The 21,579-nt window shown below is 39.9% G+C and overlaps 2 protein-coding genes across 13 annotated transcripts in view; one reads left to right on the plus strand and one right to left on the minus strand.

Moving 5' to 3' along the window:
- The window catches only part of Zfpm2 (zinc finger protein, FOG family member 2), a 440,358-nt gene extending 438,917 nt beyond the window's left edge, over positions 1–1,441 (minus strand). The window contains exon 1 of one of the 2 annotated variants that reach the window (XM_042265076.2): positions 1,310–1,441. In XM_042265076.2, coding sequence (XP_042121010.2) covers positions 1,310–1,349 — 40 coding nt within the window. In that variant the 5' untranslated portion in view covers positions 1,350–1,441. The remainder of the gene's footprint in view (positions 1–1,309) is intronic. The other variant, XM_006978719.3, reaches the window with a different exon arrangement.
- The window catches only part of LOC121824374 (uncharacterized), a 44,378-nt gene continuing 23,499 nt past the window's right edge, over positions 701–21,579 (plus strand). For 3 of the 11 annotated variants that reach the window (XM_076555818.1, XM_042265077.2, XM_076555819.1), the window contains exons 1-3: positions 701–1,486; positions 2,783–2,847; positions 5,406–5,479. In XM_076555818.1, coding sequence (XP_076411933.1) covers positions 984–1,486; positions 2,783–2,847; positions 5,406–5,479 — 642 coding nt within the window. In that variant the 5' untranslated portion in view covers positions 701–983. The other 8 variants (XR_006066248.2, XR_013046356.1, XR_013046357.1 and 5 more) reach the window with 6 other exon arrangements.

A 21,579-nucleotide genomic window follows, 5' to 3' on the forward strand; every position in this document is an offset into this window, starting at 1 on the left:
GGGAGTGTGTGTGTGTACATATAGGATGTATATGAATAATTAACTGTAGCAAACTGTCTATAACCTGCCCTCATCTCAAGGACAAGTTGGTTGATAAGATTTATTTTTAAACTACAACAAAGAGAAATTTTGACTTGCATGTAGGGTAAAGTGGTTAATATTTTTTGGGGGGGTGGTAATACTAAAGCATTATCCAACACAACAATTAGTTTTAAACTAGTGGCCATATCCTCAACAACATGATTAAACCAGGGATACATCACACAGCTCCTAAAATAATAATAATAATAATAATAATAATAATAATAATGATATCATCATCATCATCATTATTATTATAGTAATAAGGCCTTTAACTTCTTTTCGGCTAAAGTGTGGAATATACTTCGCAGGCCTATAAAGCATACAGGAGTAATTTCCCCTAGGGCGAGAAAAGTTGGCCTAAAAAGAGTTCTGAGAGAGTGTGGGCTACAGGCAGGCAGGTGTTTCTTGTCTAGCAAGTTCCTCTGGGCACCATAAGGACCCTCGGGGGCCAGGAACAGCACCTAGGCACTTTCCGGAGCGTACCCACTACCTTGAACTCAAAGCCCGTGAGCCCAGAAGTGAAGGCGGCCCCTCCCAGTGGGGACTCCGCGCCTCCAGGACCAGTGGCAAACTGAAGGCCGCCTGGCACAGTGTCCAGGCGGCGGGAGTGGGACCCACCAGGACTCCCGGGTGGCAGCCCAACACCTCGGCGGGCAGGAAGGAGGTGCACAACTGCCTCTAACAGAGGCGCGAACTTTTACACCTACTTTTTGTTTCACTTCGGGTTTGGCGTGGCTTGTGGCACCGCCCAGGATCGGGTCCCCAGACACTGATCTTTTCCACAGCCCTGGGGAAGTTACCTCCCTAAGCCCTGTGGCCTCCACCAGCTGCTCTGAGAACTTCATCCCGGGTTACCAGGAGCTGCTCCCTAGAGTGGCAGGCCGTTGGTGGCGACAACAATGACAACAATCATTCTAAGCGTCTGCGGGAGGGGATTGTCCTGTGAAGGCTCCATGATAAAAAGCGGCGACAATTGCAGCGAACGGGAGTTGAAATTAGCAAGAAACCAAGGAGCGCGAAGGCTGGAGGAGCAGATTGGGCTGCGTCTGCCCTGCGCTCCGTGTTTCTGTCTCAGGCCGTCTGGTTGTCCCTCTTGGCTCGCAAAGTTTGACAAATCCCGAAGACCAGAAGCCGATCGCCCCGAGCGTCTCCCACCCTCCCCGCCGCGTGCGCCCCTCTCCCAGGAACCGATCCCACCAACTCCCAGCCCCGCGCGCAAACTTACGTTTGATCTGCCGGGGTTTGCTCTGCTTTCGCCGGGACATCTCGGCCGCGGCCGCTGCCGCTGGGGCTCCCGCGGTGTCCGCGGTCCCTGCTACCGTTCCCTGGGCTGTCGCCGCCTCTGTCTCAGCCGCCGCCGCCGCCGGCCAGGCTCGGGCCGCCGCGGGCCGCCGGACTCCAGGTGCTCGGTGCGCTCGGGATCCGGGCGCTGGGCTCCTCCGGGAGCAGCGGATCCACGTTTGGAGATGAGCAAGCGAATGAGAAGCCGAGCGAGGGGGGCCGAGAGAGTGTGACAGGGAAGAGGGGAGGGGGCGAAGGGGAGAGCGATGGGGCTGGGGGGGGGGGGAGGATGGGAATCAAGGAGCGATCGGCCAGGCAGAGAGAAAAGGGGAAGGGTGGGGGGGGGGGTGTTAAGAGAAGGAAGAGAAGGAGGGAGGGGAAGGAAAGCGCTCAGAGGGACCCGGGTTGCGAGGGGCGGAGGGTGCGGGAGGAGCGCGCTTGCTCCCCGTGTCCCCGGCTGCCGGGCAAGAGACTCGGGCGCCGCCGCCGCCGCCGCTCCGGGCCGCGCCGCGCTCGCACTGCTGGGGGAGGTGGCGAGGCGCGCGAAGGAGGGGCGCGCCCGGGCTGTGGGGAGGGGAGACTATGCCATCAGCGAAAGGAGGATTGGCTGCATCCAAAGCCAGTCCGGATGCAAACTCACGGCCGGGCCTCGGTCGCGTGGAGTGCAAGGGGATCGCGGCGTGGGTGGGAGTTGAAGGGGTTGACGGGGGTGAGGGAGACGTGAGGTTTGGAGGAGGGGGGCACCTTCTGCAGTTGTCACCGCGTCAATGCTGGGCAGCTGCCAGGCCACCCTTCCCCCGCTCCCCTTCCAGCAACTTCTTCCAACAGCCTCTTCCAACGGACCCCCTAACACTCCTCCCTAATGCCTCGCCCATCTAGCAGGGCACAAAGAAATCTCAGTCTCCTTCCATAAACTTTGTGCTTCCAGTTACCGCTCCCCTCCTGGAGCCCCCGCCCTCCGCCCTTCCAGTTTCTTGGCAGGAAGGTTAGGCCACTGGCAAAGTCCCCGGCGAAAGCCAGCTGATCACAAATGCCAACTGTGTGTCTGGGGGCCCGTTAAGTCCTCTCATCTGCCCAGGCTCTCAGGAGACCATTCCATTGCTGTCAGAGTTCCCGGGAGACGGCTGCCGGCGCGGACCATCCCCCCACTAGGCCCACAAGGATGGGGTGCTGAGCTGGGCTCACAGCGCTCTTCTGCATCTTTGCTTGATTGGGAGTTTCCATTTGAAATAGTAAAATCCCGGAATCGGGAGTCAGGCAGATATTTCTCTCACATCCAAAAGGACGATGGTTAGCTGGATGATTTCGCTCTAGATAGGCGAGGAACTATAATCTCTAATACGAAATACTAACTTTGTGTGAAGTCTGTGGAAGTTCTGCAGTGCCACGTTGCCCCTGTGACCTTCCATTCTCTTAGTTCCGCCACAGGGAAGTACCGTGGAGCTAATAAAAGATTTGATATTGTCATAATTTTTCAATCAGGTAAGATCCAACAACTATTTCCTGGTTCTTTGGTTTATTGGGTTCTGTTTCTTTCATATTCGTTCATTGTTTGTTTGCGATTCGGGAAATGGCAAGGCACAAGAGAACATATTTTGAAATGATTGCATAGCATTATTTTAGTCAAGTTAAGGTGAATGAAGTTAGCTTAGTCTCACACAGTTTCCTATACACTGAGTACTAAATGCAGATCTTTCAGGTGTGCCATAAGGGACGTGGCTGTGCATAACCCCGCTACTTCATGTAATTAGTATTTACTAATAAACTCCTGTGTAGTTAACATGTATTCCCTGGATACTGCCAATGTTTCCCCCAGGAGGCTATGAAAGTATCCACTCTGACCCGAAATTGTGTCCCTTTTGTTTGGTTGGCTAGCATACACACGAACACCATCAAATGATACTCTAAAAGGGTCTGGGGTCAGCATAGAGCCTGGACTGATTGAGCATAATGCAGGGTGCTCCTTGTGCAAGAAGCACACTCTACTCAGTGTCATTTTTACCCCATCAGGACATCTTCTAAAAGGTGTAAAGCTTTACCTCATAAAAGGTATGGCTGAGCAAATCTTAACACAAGGCTGGAGACCAATTGTGACTTTTATTACATGACCATTAGCTCTATGGCCATATGAGGCTATAACAGTACAGTCCATGGTCCTTTGCAATGGAAAATGCACTAAATGACCAAGTCCATGCTCTGAAGATGCAACAAATTAAGATCTTAAGTACCATGAAAAGCAAGGTTATTTGTCCTTACGTTGTGGTGTGATGAGCAAACAGAGACTTCAGCTTTTTGCCTCCTCCCTTCTCAATTCATTACAGTTAAATTGGCATGCTGAGAATCTTAGAACTGAATTTATTGCACATTACAGTTTTCATAGATCTTTGACAGAATTGGCTGACTTATGTCACCCAAAAGGAATGTCCACTGGAATTAAAATAACATAGCAGTTAGTGTTTCTTTTGGCATCTGAAATAGTTAAATATGCAAAGCAAAAGAGAAACAAATAAATCTGAGCTAAACATTCAGTTTAAAAACTGAGAGGAACAAAAGTCAGGAAATTTAAGGCAAGATTGATAAAAAAAATAACTAGAGTATGTTATTATAAATAGTATGTTGGTTAATCTAAATGCATAAATATATAAATATATGTATATTAATTCTAGTTCATATGAATGAAATAAACTGAATATTCATACAACTATTTTCTCATCATTTTTAAAGGAGACTAAGAGTTATATTTAAGGTTCAATTTTATATTCTCTAGTTTAATTCGCCGTGGTTATAAACTAAAAAGACAGCAAAACCTATAAGCAATTGTTTCTGTCCAAATGGATCTAGCAACTTCAAGCCACAGCTACATGGTTACCAAACAATGATTATGAAAACCACAGTTGAGCAGAGCATCGGGAAACGGTATTGCAAACCACAGTAACAAATGTGTCTGTGATACAGAAAACCACAATTCACAACTAATACCCCGTGTCGCCGATGACGATTAACTATACATGTGCAAATGTGTAAGTAACCGCACAAAATAATTTCTCATTTACTTAAAAATGAATTATTCATTTTCGGAGACTCACAGACTTAATGCCTACATATCGGTTTGTTTAGAAAAGTTTCTGCTTCTCATAAGAAATGCTTTTAAATACTATATAAAATGATAGTTAATTTAAAAGCAGAGCACATGCAACTCTGAGTACCAGCTTCTCAAATGTTAAAGGATTGATCTGCAATCAATCTGAAAGGAACCCCTCCCTCTTTCTACTCTTCTTCCTAAAGTCTCAGAAGTAGAAAGGCATGTTAGCAGAAACTGATTAAGAAAGAAAAAGTAGGAAGGGTCTGATTGCAAATTCAATGAGAACATGGTTGTATATATTCTCAAATAGTTGCTCTTAGCTAGAAATCATATGTCCAACAGCAAATAAAATGCCAGTCCCAGAACTACTGTGCAATGAAAACAAATCAAGTGTTTACTTACAGATGAATGAGATGATATCATGTACAAGATTGTTGTAGTTGTAAAATTAATATACAAAGTGCCCAGTTAAACAGGAGTGTCAAATGACAGAATGTAAATTATTTGGGATAAGTGTGCTCCATACACTGTTTGGTACATACTTAGCCTAAATCATACTTACAACTTATCTGAAATTCATATTGAACTTGGTATCTCGTATTTCATCAGGAAAACCTACAAATGTGGTATTTTGACATTCTGTAATACATATTTTTAATAAAAATAAAAATTAAAAAATATATATGTAATGTATATTTTTAAACTATATATGTATTTACAATCCTGTTTGCAGAAAAGGTAGAGAAATTCTGAGTACTTCTTGTAGTCATAAATATATTTAATTCTTGGTTGATATAATATTTAGGGAAAGCAAAGTAGAAGTAATAAATTTCTGTGCAAAAATTCTAAATTTTTTGGCACAGTACAGAAATGCAACTCTTAGAATAAGTGGATAGTATTCATGTCTGTCTTGTTCTGGGATATGTTTTTTAAATGTGTTTATTTTTTTTTTCTCCAGGGGATCAACAAATTGATCAAGCAACCTCCCAGGCCAATCTTATTAGACATCAAGCTGCTTTCTTTATTATGAAAGTAAGTAATAGTCAAAAGCTTCAGAGAGACTGAATGCTTGCCCATGTATTATAACAAGAAACTAAACACAGTTTATCTGCCTTTGTTTTGAGGTTATGATAACGAATTGAACAAGAACACATATGAAAGTAGTGTTCATTATTCTTGAGGGTTTTTTTGAAAAAAATTAATTTCAACAATTTACAAATAGAGGTCAATAAATTTACCTAAGTGGCATTCATGTTTAATAGCTATGAAAATGACTACAGCTTTCTTGCAAAGAGGGCTCAGAAAACATTCACTCACTGAACTTCATGAGCCTCTCCATCTCGAGGAGTTTGTATGCACAAATACTTATCCAAGTGTATCTCCTTAATTTATCAAATTATCAAAGGTATATGAAAACTATCTCTGTATTATGGTTTAAACAAATCATGTTCTCAAGTCAGGTGGTGGTAGTGCACATCTTTAATCCCAGCACTCGGAAGGTAGAGGCAGGATGATCTCTGTGAGTTCGAGGCCAGCCTGGGCTACAGAGTGAGTTCCAGGAAGGGCTCCAAAGGAGAAACCCTGTCTCAAACAAAAAACAAAAAAACAATAACAACAAAAAAAATCATGTTCTCTTCACTTTCAAATGCTTATGTAATCCAGGAAACAAAGATGAGTATGGTTTAAAAGTTTACTCTTTGAATCCATCCTTTAGTTCAAGCCACTTTTCTGATAGGACAGAATCCTGGAGTGATTCTATTTAAAACAGAAAGAGCTTTGTTCTTAAGACTGTATAATGAAAAATATAAAGTGTACAGTTAACACTGAAGGAGTCCCCTACCCACTCTAGAGACTTCTCTTAGGTTTACCTAACTGTTCTGCTAATAATACCATGGTATCTTTAAAGAAACACTACCCCCCTTACCTTTTCCTCTTCCTCCTTCTCTCCCTCCTCCTTATCCTTCTCTCCCCTGCCTCCTCCTCTCTCTTCCTCTTCTCCTTGTTATTATTTAGGCATGGGTTGCAAGTACAGCCTTACTGAATCCCTAACCCATCAAAATACTTCATGTGTCTGTCTAATGTGTCTGTCTGAATATTCCACATTGTTCCCATGACAGTGGGCCCTGAGAGATTTTCCTAAAAATTCCTGAGAAACAGGGGTAGCTCTCCTCTTACAGTTTCTGTACTGGGAAAATGCAAGTTAGAAATTGCTAGTGGTCATATTTATGGAAAGATGCCAACATCAACACATCATTTTTCAGTCTTACAATTTTTTTGTTTTGTTTTTTGTTTGTTTGGTTTTTTGGTTTTTTGAGACTTGGTTTCTCTGCGTAGCTTTGTGCCTTTCCTGGATCTCGCTCTGTAGACCAGGCTGGTTTTGAACTCATAATGATCCGCCTGGCTCTGCCTCCCGAGTGCTAGGATTAAAGGCATGCGCCACCACCGCCTGGCCAGTCTTACATTGTTACAGAAATCAAATCAAAACACACATCAACATTTCATGACTTGTTTTCGACCCCTCAATATTATCAGTGTGTACATGAGTGTCTGAGTCTTGGTCACATGTATTTCACTTGGATCTGCTTGGTCAGGCTTTCTGCTGTGTAGTGCTGTCATTTTATTGTAGTGTAGATGACTTTCACAGGAAGACACCCTTAGCCTCACAAGTATTAATGAGATGCCTCTTCTTGGGCACTGACATAGATGTCAGCCCACCACAACAAAACCGATTTCATTGCAACACTCTGGAAACTCTGTTCTATGTAAACCCTGTGTTTACCAAGGCCATCCTATTTCAACTCACTTGTTTAGCAAGCTTTTTGATTTTAGGGGTTCCCCCAGTGCTGGACATATAGAACATCCTAGCAAAATTATGGGAATAAACAGTAAGATCAGGTTGATCCTGTCTCATTTGTGGTCTGATTCCTAAGCCTCATAGACAGAATACTAGGTGTAGGAAATGGCAGCTATGTGTATCTAAGATAGCTTCGATTTCTTATGGAGTGTACATGGCCCCCAAAGAAAATATGTCTCAAATCTGATAAGTCAAAAGTTTCTTTAGTAATCCAGAGTTTGTGTAAAGTGTTGCATTCCTTCCATGAGCTGGTCTGTTGAATGAAGAAGTAGAATTCTGGTATTCTGTTGCCATGTGAAAGAAGTGATGGGGTTAGGTAGCTGGAGTCGTTGGTTTGTGAGAGGACCCCTGCAGGCTCCTGTGTTTGGTCCCAGGTTGGTCCTAGTTGGTAGGTGTTGTTTGGGATTGTGGAACACTTAGGAGGTGGGGCATAGCTAGAGGAAGTGGGTAACTAGGGGTGGCCTGCTGCCTGAGTTCTCTAGCTTCAAGCTCCAGCTGCCACACTTTGCTTACAGTGACGAATCTTCTGAACTGGCAACCGGAGTAGATCCTCCCTCCTCTGAGTTCTTCCTTTGGGTTATTCTGACACAGTTACAAGAAAGCTAACTACTGCAGCCACAGTTGAGAGAAATGTAAGCAAAGCGAGCGTCTCTGCAGCCACTGAGAATATCCATAGGGCAATATTCCATCGCCTGCTCCAGGCCTCCTTGGCCACAACAGTACTTCTGACATGGAAGTCACTGAGAGGTCAATGTCTCCTGAGAATGCAGTTTTCCCAATCTTTCTCCTTTTGTTATTTTTGGCTTAAATTCATACAAGTTCATTCCTGTAATATTCAACCTCAAAGACTAAACTAAGACAAAATTCAACCATCTCAGACTTTGATATGCTTAATTAAATATTCAAATTTAGCCCATCAAACTACTTGAAATTTTCTACTTTCAGAAAAATTATAAAAAATATCTAGGATAATATTCTTGCCACGGTGTGTGTGGGGGGGTGGCGGGGAAGACAAACAAGCCTTATGAACAGTAAGTGAGTAAGTTTTCGACAAAAATTAAGTTCCAACATAAACTGCCATCTATCACTGATTTTGGACATTCAAACCAAAGCAACTATTGGGGGAAATGTTTGTTTTTTCAAAGCCAGAGTTCCTCAGGGCATGATGATAATTGACATGCAAATGCATAACCCTCTTGACTACATAGATTCTGGTCCCAGATGTTTGGCTTTACTTTTTACTTTGCTCTTCCACATGTGAATAAGCATCTAACAGATTACCTTGCCCATAAATTTTATGGATGTTGTTATAATTCACCAGGGTAATGTTTATACTTGTGTGGTGAATTTTATTTTCTAGCCTATAAAACTTTTTCCATAAATTACTGAATGAAAAGCAACAATTTAAACAGATTTTTAGAATGCATGCTATATTTGTAGATAGGAGCAAGTCACCTCTCCTGATATCTACTTGCCAAATTGTATTAAAATAATTCATTGGGAAAAAAATTAGGGAGGACTGAATATTTCATATGCTATTTAACAATGGACCATAGAAAATTCTAATGTGGTCTGATTCTGGGTTTTTTTTCCTAGAAATTTTAATCATTTTTGGTCATTTTTTTTCTAGTATTCTGTACACTACTCTTATTTTACTTCCCTGGTTAATATGATACACTCAAATATACCAGCACATTAAGAGAAATGAGCTAACAATAACTTGTATCGGCCTCTTTTGTCTTGCAAAGGTGTTTTTGGATCCATCATCCTGCTCCACTATAAACTGATAGTTCTCTGTCATGGAAATTTTCATTCCATCATTATCCTGGAGGTTTCCCTGGTTTTATCCTGTAGTGGATTCTAAGTTCCTTGAATTACCTGTATTCCTCAACCATAGAGAAATATGAAACAAAGAGAATTATATGCGAAAAAAACCAGAGGATGATTACAGTAGACTTTGTATATGCTAAGCTTTTGGATTTCCTTCCTAATAAGATTTATAATTGCTTGAGACAGTTTCTGCTGGGTTTTTGTGACTTGATGCAGAAAATGTCTTAACTGATACGTAGTCGTAGAAAGACTAGTCTTTCATATTTTATTTTGGAATCACATGAGCTAAGTAGGAGGGACAGGCAATTTGGATAGACCAGCACTTTTGCCCTGTTGAATCTGTCATTTCTATCCTGCTCAGACTCATCATTTTTAAAGTGTGCACTTTGTTATATGTGACATACGTGCAGTACAGCACCATCACTATGTCTAGAAGCAGGTCTCCTGTTTGTTGTCTTGATCACTTCCTAGCTGGTTAATATTCCATGTCATGCAAGGCTTGTGTGTCTCAGTTTACTTACGTAATGACGTTGTAGACAACAGTTACTGAGTACTGAGTTTAATCATTACTCAATTAGTAGGAAGTATCATTAGTTATTAACTAATTACTTCAAACCTTTTCTCCATTTCCCTTTTCAGCTACAGAACACTAATCTTACTAAAGATGTGACTCAGTTCAAAATAGTACTAGTTTTTTGAGATCTTCCATCTTGGTTTGGTCATATGCTATGTTTCAGAACAAAGCAATGAGAGCAGAATTAAGGGATGAAGTTTCATGGAAGCCTAAGATGCCCATGGTCAGAATTCAAGAAGTATCCTCTCTTTTGCCCTTGTTACCATGACTTGGACCTGCAATGGAACTGGGTGCTTGGAAGTAAACTTTTCTTTGAATATTTAATAATTACACTTAGTGACTCTGACCTATTCACCATTTATTGAAACAATATACAGACTGCTAAACTATCTTATTATTATATCATCATTCTAATATGATGATTTTATTATCTTATGAAATTGTAATTATGTCATTTCCCCCCTCCCTTTCCTCCCTCCAACATCTCCTATATTCTCTTCCTTGATCACTTTCAAGTTCATGGCTTCTCATTAATTGTTGTTATATAAAAACAACTGCATATATATGATCTATATCATATACATGTATATTAATCACACATGTAGTATATCAACACATAATTTATATGTATATTATTACTAATATATGTATCATATCTATATAATTCATATTTATACATTATATTATTAATATTATATTATTACTGTTACATACATATTTATATACATATTAATTATGCACAAATAATATATCCTATATATTATATATGATCACATACATTTCTAAATATGTAAATACAGCCTGCTAAGTCTTTATAATACTACTCCTATGCCTGTTTTCAGTGTTGATCATCTGGTATTAGATAATCAATCTGTGTGTTCTTTCCTGGGAAAACTACATTTCCCACTCTCAGCATTTCTTAGTTGCATATTGTTTTTTGTGTAGGGCTGAGACCTCATAGGCTTTCTATTCCTGCTGTCCTCAGATATTTTTTGAAGTCATCTGACAGCCCTATAAACAAAATCCACATACTTTGGACGGTAGTTGAAAAGAGAAACTCTTAAAATACTTTAGTTATCCACACTTTGGCTTTGAATTTATTCTAGAATTGCTACTCAGTATGTAGGGGTAGAGGATGTTATTATACCTGTTTTGCTCATCAAGACACTATATTTGGATTTCTGATATGTACATACCAAAAAAATCTTACCTTCCAAACAAGGTGTTTGCTTATCTTCAAAACCCTGGCTTTTGCAAGACTATATATACTCTTATCTGTTAATACTTGCATGTGTTTTGTCTTCTTTCTACAGGCTGTGAATTTCCCAGTAAGATATATACAAATAATTTGAACAGCAATAGTTTTTTCCCCCTGGAGAAAAAGAGTACCTAGTCTGTGGATTGCAGACACTGATGCTCTCTGAAATCATAGCATAACATTAAGCATCCAATTCTGATTCAGAGGTTAGTGAGGACTATGAAGGCCGCGATGTTAATGTACCTGCTAAAGTCATTTGTATATAATTAAAATAAAGCCATACTCCATGAAAACAAACCTTTACATTTGCTATACAAGAATTAGTTGCCAGCTACTGGGCTCTGGGAAATGATTAGAGTATGAGGCTATGACCTCATCATCCTATTAACCCAGTGAAGGGTTCACATTCTGATGTATATTGGGAAGTGACAGGAAGTGGGACTTAGTTGAAGTAAGTTGATGTTTAGAGCTATGCTCATAAGAATACTGCATTCTATCTTTCTCCATTCTTCTTTTTCTTCTTCTCTTCCTCCCCCTCTTGTTTTTTTTCTTCTCCTCCTTCTCCTTCTTCTTCTCCCCATTCCCAATCTCTCTTCCTCCATCCAGAATTCCATTAGATATCGCCTTCCTTCCACCATGAGCTATACACATTCTGCTACGATGTTAAAAATGAATGACTGTGGCCTGGAACCATGAGCCACAATAAACCTGTATTTTCCAGTTTATTTTCCTCAGGCCTTTGTCACAATGGCTAATGCAAGGTGTAATCTGACTTCAGAAACTCTACATAGAGATGCGAAACTATAGTTACTGAGCATCCATGCATATCTTCACCAAACGACCCTCACAACCAACAAAGCAACACAACATTAAGAACATAAAATTCAGAATATTTTTAGGTAAAACATTTATACTTACTTCTTTTTCTTGCTAGTTTTACCCTTGTGATGGTTAATATTGGTTGTCTAGTTGTCAAGAATCTGGCACAATGTGGCAGAGAATAGTTTAGGTTAGTCTCTGGGCATAGTTGTGAGGGATGATCTTCAGCATATGAACTGTGGTGAGAAGATCAAGGGCAGCACAATTCCAAGGGTTTAGGCAATGGATGACTGAAAAAGTAGAAGCTAGCTGAGCACAAACATTCATCATTTCTGCTTCTTGATTGCAGATGCAATGTGGTGAGCTGCCTTGAGCTTCTGTCAACGGGACTTCCCACTAAGTGGGACTGCACACTAGAACTGTGAGCCAAAGTGAGCCCTTTCTCCCTGAATCTGCTTTTTTGTTTGTTTGTTTTCCTTTTATTTATTTTATTTTACAATACTATTCAGTTCTACATAACAGCCACAGATTCCCTTGTTCTTCCCCTTCCTGCCCTCCCTTCCCTTCCCCCCAGCCCACCCCCCATTGCCACCACCTCCAGATCAAGGCCACCCCCGAGGACTGAGATCGACCTGATAGACTCAGTCCAGGCAGGTCCAGTTCTCTCCTCCCAGATTGAGCCAAGTGTCCCTGTATAAGTCCCAGGTTTCAAACAGCTATTTCATGCAGCGAGCCCAGGACCTGGTACCACTGCCTAGATGCCTCCCAAACAGATCAAGACAATCAACTGTCTCACCTATTCAGAGGGCCTGATCCAGTTGGGGGCCCCTCAGCCTTTGGTTCATAGTTCATGTGTGCTTTTGTGAGGGTTATTTGATCACAGAAACAAGGATATATCTGAGATAACGCTTTCTGGTTGTTTGTTGATTGATTTTAGCTAATACCCATAATAATGCTTTAAGTCAAATTTTACTCTCAATAGACAAAACAAGTTACAACCTCTCTGCATGAAGGCCTGAGAAAATGGCTCAGTGGATAAAGGGTTTTCTAGGCAAGCAAGTTTAAAGACTTGAGTGCAGATCCCTAGCACCCAAATAAATGCTGAGGGCCACAGTGACTGAGCTTCATTCCCAGGACTAATGAGCACAGACAGGGATGTCTGGAGCAAGCTACATAGTTAGACTAGCTTAGCAAACAAACTCTGGGTTTAAAAAGAGACCCTGCTTTAAAGAGAGCAATCAAGGAAGATACCAATATCAACCTGTAACTACTGTATCTCCCCATACACATGTGCCCACACCCCTGTGAACGCACATGTACACAATCACAGATACCACACACTTGAGACAATAAATGAATAAATGAACAAATACATAAATGAACTTCTCTATTAGCTGCAGTAGCTTTCAAAGAGAACCAACTGCTCATAAAAATGAAAGATAGAAAACATATGTGTCCCCCCCCCTGGAACTCAGCCTCACCCCTTACCACATGATGACTTAGCGTCTGTGTGAGGAGACACACTACAGCAATGGCTACAAGAACTGCAAAACACATCAGCACTCCACTACCACACCTGATGCCCAGTTCCTGTATCTGTTCTGCCTTCCCATAAGACCATACCTGAATGGCACTAACCGAGATGACAGAAACTGCACCACACTGGAAATAAAGGCCCCAATGATTCTGCCAGTTAGTACTTTCTTTGGTCCAACAGATTTACATTTGTGCAGAGAATATTTTTGTCATGTTTGGAATAAGGAAGAGCATGTACTTCCTGAGTGTGTACTGTCGCTGGAGAAGCATTAACTCCGTTCTTGTGCTGCTGTGTAGAAAGCCAATGGTGTTTTCCTTTTATCACTTAGGCTTCTACAATAACGAGCAGTTACAAAACCTTAAGCAAATTGACAATGTCTGGATATGTGATCAGAAACCCGAATTCTATCTTGGATGCCTCTTCCTGGAGAACTCCACTGGTCCCTTTGCCTTGTTTATATGGGAGTCCTATGGCTCTGAGTTCTAGAATGGGTGAATCTGTAGCTCTAAATAGCATTTTTAAGGACTATATTTTAAACTGTGAATTTCTAAGGAGGGTCAACTTTATCTAAATATTTGGTTGTGTGGTGCTTCCTCGCCTAACAGATCTATAAAACGCTCTCGATAATATTCACAATCTGCCAGATGTTGAAAAGTATTTCCTTTATTCTCTTTTTTTGTCTATATATTGAATGACTCTATACAGAGAAAACCAAACAGTCACAGACAAGATTTCTTGACCATTCTTCACCCAGATGTCTAGATAATAAACACACATACACACACACACACACACACACACACACACACACACACACACACACCCCTTGACCATTGATCATGCTTTTGGCAGTTGTGGGAAATGCTGCTTGTAGTTAATATACCATGGAGCACCACTTTTAGATTTTTATGATCTATTTATATGCTCATTATAATATCTGACAAGAGGCTCCAAAATACAGGTTTAGTAAGAATCTTAGTTCATGACTATATACCTCTGTGTGTGTACCTACAAAACTCATTTACTTCTCACTTGGTGACATGCTAACATTTAAATGACTAAAGACCTAAGTAGATACTACACCCAATACAATATCTTGTTTGGGGTACATATTCTAAACCTATTTATATTTGCTTAACTTTTAAGTCTACTTTTCCTCTGACACACTGGCACACATCCTGCCCGGCTTTCCCAGAATGGCAGGAAATTAAAGCAGAAAACCACTCTCTCTGAACATCTTCTTTGATCAAAGCCTGCCCTACAAACACACATTACCTAAATGACATCATTATGGGAATTTGGAGAGTTTCGTATTATTTTAATGGTGAAGCAAAAAATTCCCTTACTAATGAAATATAACAAAACCCAGACTTTCATACAAAAAGTGTCATTCTGGTTAAATTATCAACTTCTCTCATCATCCCTAAGTAGATGTATGTTGTAGATTGACTCTGTACCTGGCCAGTCTTTTTAGGATTGTTACTTGATAACTAACCAAAATACAGACCTGGTTACACTCTAACATTATCTTCCTACCTTGATTGAAATGCTACAGAATAGAGACTTACTTAAATTAAAACAGATAACTTTGTGAAGGTCAATAATTTATGGCATAATGCTAATAATTGAAATTACGACTTTATATTTTAATAATATACTAAAATGTAAACATGGATAAGCGTTCAGAAAAATAAAATGATGATTAATTTGGGTTTTTCATCTTAAAGGACAAGAAAATGCTAATTGAGCTACAATGTATACCCAGTCTATGATTTTTATTCATTTGTTTACTAAATTAATTTTTCTTTATTAATATCTATAACTCACTATTCTGCCATGAAAGGGCCATCAATAGAAATAGAAGATATAGGTAGAAGTAAGATGATATTATTTAATAATGCAGTCCTAAGCAAGTAAATAATCAAGAGGTGAGACATGCAGCATTCTGAACTGGAGGAGGTTACTTTTTATTCTTCAGATGACTGCCTTCAGATCAACCCTATCTTCCTTGATGATGGCATTCTACTCAGAACAAACAAAATCAGTGCAGTTCAAAGAAAAACCAAACAGTCCTGTTTCTTTTATTCACCAATATTATTTTTATAGTTTCCATAAAAGTAACTGACTATGTTTGTTTGAAATTATCTGTAACCTGAAATAATGTCTGTGCACCACAGAACAGGTTTCCAGTTCACCACCTTGTAAATTATAAGAAGGTTTCACCTACTCAAGTGAATAATAGAACAAAACATCAATAAACACCAAAAATGATGAAGATATTGATTTTAATTAAATGAATGCCTCAATGATTTTTCCTGGCTCTTATTATTTCAATGCTTATTTAAGCCGACTAAGTTTAAAAAAAAAAAAAAAAGAAACAATTTCCCAGTAGAAGATTTGGATGAAACAACAGTTTTTGCTTAGTTAAAGCATGGGTATCCCCTTTTTTGAGACAATTTTTATAAAGATATATTATGTGCCCCTGATTCTTTGTTCTTCCATATCCAATTATTTACTGTGTTACACCCCAAACAGATGGTATCTTGAACTCAAGGACATAAAAGGAAAAAAAAATTCTTGAGCATACTGCAGTACAGTGTGCTATACAATAGACATAATTATGCCTCCCCAAATAAACAATGCACGTTTGATTTATGATACAAATATTCCTATTCCAGAAAGTATTAATAAGAACTATTATCTATTATGGAAATATGTAACTTGAATGAAAACTACATTAACAAAATTTAGTCATTAATGCAATAGGATTGTGCATTGAATTATGCGTCTAACAAGTTCATGGTTGTAATCCTAATCTTCAATATTTCAGAACATGAGGTTATTGGGAAATACAATCTTTACAAAGAAAACTAAATTAAATGAAGTGATTAGGATGGGCAGTATTTTAATATGACTGGTGTGCTTTTGAGAATGGGAAATCTGAAGACAAACATGAAGAAAGATAGAAACAGAGACACAGAGAAAATCAGCGAGAGAGAGAGAGAGAGAGAGAGAGAGAGAGAGAGAGAGAGAGAGAGAGAGAGAGAGAGAGAGAGAGATGAAAATAAAAGCAGAGTTGGGATGCTGCTTTCGTGGGTCAGAAGATTCAAAGATCAAATTCTGCTAGTGCCATGACTCCTGCTCTCCAGCACACTGCAGCTCTTTGTAAATTGACTCTAAGATGTTACATACTCATTGGGATTTTGCCCAACAAATACTTTCTGTCTACTTGGATATAACAGATTTTTGTTTTGTTTTGTTTTTGTTTTTCAAGACAAAGTTTCTCTGTGTAGTTTTGGTGCCTGTCTTGGACCTTGCTCTGTAGACCAGGCTGGCCTTTAACTCACAGAGATCTGTCTCCCAAGTCCTGGGATTAAAGGCACAGACCACCACCACCCATCTTGGATATAACAGATTCTTAACATTAGTTATAATAATAACATGACTTGTCTTTGAGTAATCACTACTTCCCAAACTCTGTTTTGATCAGTTCTGACCATAGGTTACAACCTCATGGAATGAATGGACAAGGAAATACTTTTTATGTGGATAGAACAGTTGTATTATTTTATTAAGTATTAACAAGTAATGTTAAACATATTTTACTAAGTTACTTGGGGATTACAGGAGTTAATGTATTTATAGATAATTAACATAGAAATTATTATCTTTAAGAGGGTTGCTTTTCTAAAAGCATCAGAACTGTTGTCTTAGGATAGACACTATAGGATAAGAACTACATTCTACATAGGTTAGGGATAAGGCAATATCTTCACTAAACATCATTGCTTTTATTTTTTCCCTCCTCAATTCAGAATATTTAATACAAACTTCCTTATTTCCTGGTTAGATGAGTAACATGTTAATGTGGTTTACAAGACACCTGACCATGAAAAGCCAAAGATACCCAGTGGAAAGGACAAGCACTGAATCATGACATGCACATATCGAACAGAGATGGATTGAGTTGTTGCCTCAATGAAGGTGTGACTTTATTTGATACATGACTGGAAGTACACAGCTCTGTTGTTGACCAGCTCTCTTAGCTGTATTGTAGCTAGAAACATACTACACATCTTACAGACTACTTCCTCTTCCTGGTCACATAAGAAAATTTCATACCATGTGCTCCCTTGAGTTTGGATTGGCCACCTCATGCATTAATGCTCCGTGAGAAGACATAATGAAAAATATTTTTAGACCCAGTTCAAAATAATATCACATAATCTTCTATCCTTGCATTCTCTTTCTGTGTTGATTGTACGTCTTTCTTTTTAGTTTTAGAAAGAAGTATTTATTAAAGGGATGGGTCCTTTGGAGTGGAATACCTATGAGCCTCACTGACGAGGAGTTGGGAGTTGGAGGAAGGGAGGAGAATGATCTGGTCCTTGAAAGATAAAAGCATCTTTGGACCCTGAGTCACTAGTTGAGAGATAGCTTTAGGAAAGCTTTCTGGTGTTTCTCATGAGTACACAGAGATTCTGAAGTGGATTTGTCACTGCATCATAGCCAAGCCTCTTCTGCCTGAAGTACAATCCATGCCAGACCAGTTTCTACTACACATGTCCAAAACAGTTAGCGGTCATGGTGAAAGTTTAATACAAAACATTACCCAGGTTTGAAATGCATCAACACCAAAATTTCCCCAGTAGTAACAAGTTCAGTATGTAGTAGTTTCTCTCCATACCAGAGATAACTTTTCTGAAAAATTCAGACAGGAAAGACTATAATGTCTATGGTAAGCACTGGTGGATTTTAACAGAGCTTTTATCCTATAAACAGAGGAATGGGAAATTGCACACTTAGATCTCTCTGACTTCTCTGTGCATCCAACTTCCCGGTTTCCGTGAGCTTCCTTCTTTCCCAGGAGCAGTCTTATCAGATGATCAGTTGTCTGTTTTTCTTCCCAGATTCTGAGTGGGATTGATGTACAGACATCAAAAAGACAAAACCGCTGAAGGAAATGTACCCTCTTCTTTGCTCCTGGTTTAACATCGCTTTTTGTCTACTTTTCCATAGAATTTTCTATAACACATGAAAGGTAAAAAGAAGAGTTAAAAATATGCCAAAGCTAAAACTAGAGATAAGTAGGTAGTAAACAGTCCGCCCCCTTTAGTACCCATGCTCCCCCATAGCCATATATTTGAGGCACTATCTGCTCAATTTTTCCTGTGATGTTTCTTTATGCTGTTTTTCTAGATTGACTTTGTTTATGTCTGGCATGCTTTCTCATACACTTCACCTTTTTTCTTCTATCTTGGTGCTCTGTGTTAAAGGTACAATCTTTCTGTGTGTGTATTAAAGACACTGCATTTATGTACTTAAGGTATAATCTCTATCCTGAGATTATAAAAACATATCAATTGCTTATGTAGCTAATTTTAGTATACATTTTATAAATTTAATTTTCCCCTCTAGCTGGACTTAACTTTTATATAAACATTGAGGCAGAATTATAATTTGATTTTTTTTTCAAAATGGCTGAGTGTTATTTCTGGCAGTATATTTAGTTTTGTCTATTCCTCTGTTATTTCCTGTTAAATTTCCATTTTTACTTATTTCCATTCCTAGAATCTCTATTCTTTTTATGTTTATTAAGGAATATGTCCTAAGGTATATTTCATTTTCTCACAGAATCAATCTTTTTTTTTTTTTTTTGGCTACTAGCTTTTCATCTTCCTTACATGTTTCTGTGTCCTTAGTCACCCTCCTTCTTATGTTTTATATCACAAGATATGGGATAGGATATATATCCTAGATCTCTTCTGATAGAGATTATCCCCTCCATCATTCCAAATAAGACCCACCCGGAAAGGATTTTCAATTCACATCTCCTGCTGATCTCTTTCTGATGCTTCCATTGCTTTTCTCTCACACATTTAACAGTCTCTGCATCTGGTGATCATCTTACATACGTGTGGACAGCGGAAACTCATATTCCTGTTAGTGCTTCCTCCAGCCCGAATCTCTTTTTCTCTTCTTATTTAGACCAGCAGTAATACTCTCTACCTCATTGCCCAATGCTATGCAATTCTAATTTATGAATAGTAGTTTTTGCTTCTCCTTCCTCATAATTTCATGTTGAATCCACCTAAGAACAATTTCTAATTTGCAAATCCTACTGGCTTCTGATAATTCAGGACTCTTGTCTACCGTAGACCTGCACCAAAGAGTCTGGGTTAGCTTCCAAAAGGGGCTATTTTACCCTAGGACCTTGTTGCACAGTCAGAAACATTCTCATAATTTGGGATGCTTGTCTGCTTTAGACCTGGACCAAAGAGTCTGGGTTAGCTTCCGTATCTCCTTTCTAACACGCTCATCAGTCATGTGATTCTAGCTTAATTTGACCTGGAGATCTGATTATATCCCAACGACTCTTAAAGTATTATATCTACACAACCAAACACCTTAGCTGTGTGAACATTGGCACCCAAGTCCTGGTCTTTCATTTATTTTTTTAATTTAAAGGTATTTTTTTCCAATTTTACATACCAACCATAGTTCCCCTTCACTCCCCTCCTCCAGCTCACCTCCTCCTTTCCCCCACCCACCCTCCATCCACTCCTCAGAGAGAGTAAGACCTCCCATAGGGAGTCAACAAAGTCTGGCAGACCAAGTTGAGGCAGAACCAAGCTCCTCCCCCATCTATAGGGAATGGGCTCCAAAAGCCAGTTCACAAACTACAGATAAATTCTGGTCCCACTGCCAATGGCCCCACATACTTCCCAAGCCACACAACTGTCATCTACTTTCGGAGGGCCTAGTTCTGTCCCATTCAGGTTTCCCAGCTCTCAGTCTAGAGTCTGTGAGCTCCAACTAGCTCGGGTCAGCTGTCTCTGTGGGTTTCCCCATCATGTTCTTGGCCCCTTGGCACATATAGTCCCTCCTCAAGTCCTAGATCTTAACTTTCTAGTCTTCTCTTACACTATAAACCTGTTATGTGACTCATCTGGGTTCCTTCCTGTATGCTGAGCATGCTTTCCTGTCACTCTTTCAAATGTTTGCCTCCATTCTTTATCCACTTAATGTAACTTGAACATATATTTATTGCTGTGGGATGTCATTCTGTATGCTGTGAAAATGTGTTGCTCTGATTGGTTGATAAATAAAATGCTGGCTGGCCAATAGCCAGACAGGAAGCATAGGCTGGATGAGCAGATGAGGAGAATTCTGGGAAGAGAAGGGCTGAGTCAGGAGTCACCAGCCAAACACCGAGAAAGCAAGATGACAAGGTAGACCTGAGAAAAGATACGAAGCCATGTGGCTAAACATAAATAAGAATTATGGCTTAGCTTAAATGTAAGAGCTAGTCAGTAATAAGCCTGAGCTATGGCCAAGCAGTTATAATTAATATACACATCTGAATGATTATTTTATAAGCAGATGCGGGATGGAAGGGACATAGGGAAAATTCTGACTACATTTTATAAGTTATCCAATTACATATCTTTCCGGCAATCTTTAATTTTCTCCATAAAAACATTCTGGTTTTGTCCACATTTGCTTTAAACTTTTATTCTTACTCATGAATGTAACCATAGAACCTATCAAGGATCACAATATATAGTGTGGGTTCTAGACTAGGAGAAAATTTCTGGTAATACTTTTTCTTTTTAAATGTAACAGAATCCGTTTAACTTGACTTATCCAAATCAATACATTTGACAAATGGCTTTGTCATCGTGGAGTATTGTATTTGTGTGTGTGTGTGTGTGTGTGTGTGTGTGTGTGTGTGTGTAGGTGTGTGTGTGTAAATGAGGATGATACACAATATATGTAACTGTCTCTGTCTGTTTGTAGGCCAGAGGTGAACTTGGAGTGTTTTTTTTCCTATTGCTCTCTACTCACTCACTCATTTAATTAAATGATTATTTTATTTATTTTATTTATTTTTCTATAGAAGGTGTCTCATTGAACCTGGAGCTCACACTAGGTTGTCTGTACAGTGAACTCCAGGAATCTTGTTTCTGTTCCCCCTGCACTTAGGTGGCAGAGGTATGCCTGCTGTGGGATGTTCTGTAGGTCCTGTGGGAGCCCATTCTCAGGTTCTTTGTGGCGTTACCCAGCAGGTCCGTATAGAGGATGATTAGGACCATGGGCCTGAGTGCAGGTGTTTGAGATGGTCTGCACTTGGCTGTGCTGGGGGATGGTCTGTATGCTCTGATTGGTTAATAAATAAAACCTGATCGGCCGTGGCTAGGCAGGATAAAAGGACAGAAAGGCAGAAGGAGACACTGCAGCCGCCGCAATGACCAAAGAG

This window comes from Peromyscus maniculatus, chromosome 20, assembly GCF_049852395.1.
Source record: "Peromyscus maniculatus bairdii isolate BWxNUB_F1_BW_parent chromosome 20, HU_Pman_BW_mat_3.1, whole genome shotgun sequence".
Taxonomy (NCBI): Eukaryota; Metazoa; Chordata; class Mammalia; order Rodentia; family Cricetidae; genus Peromyscus; species Peromyscus maniculatus.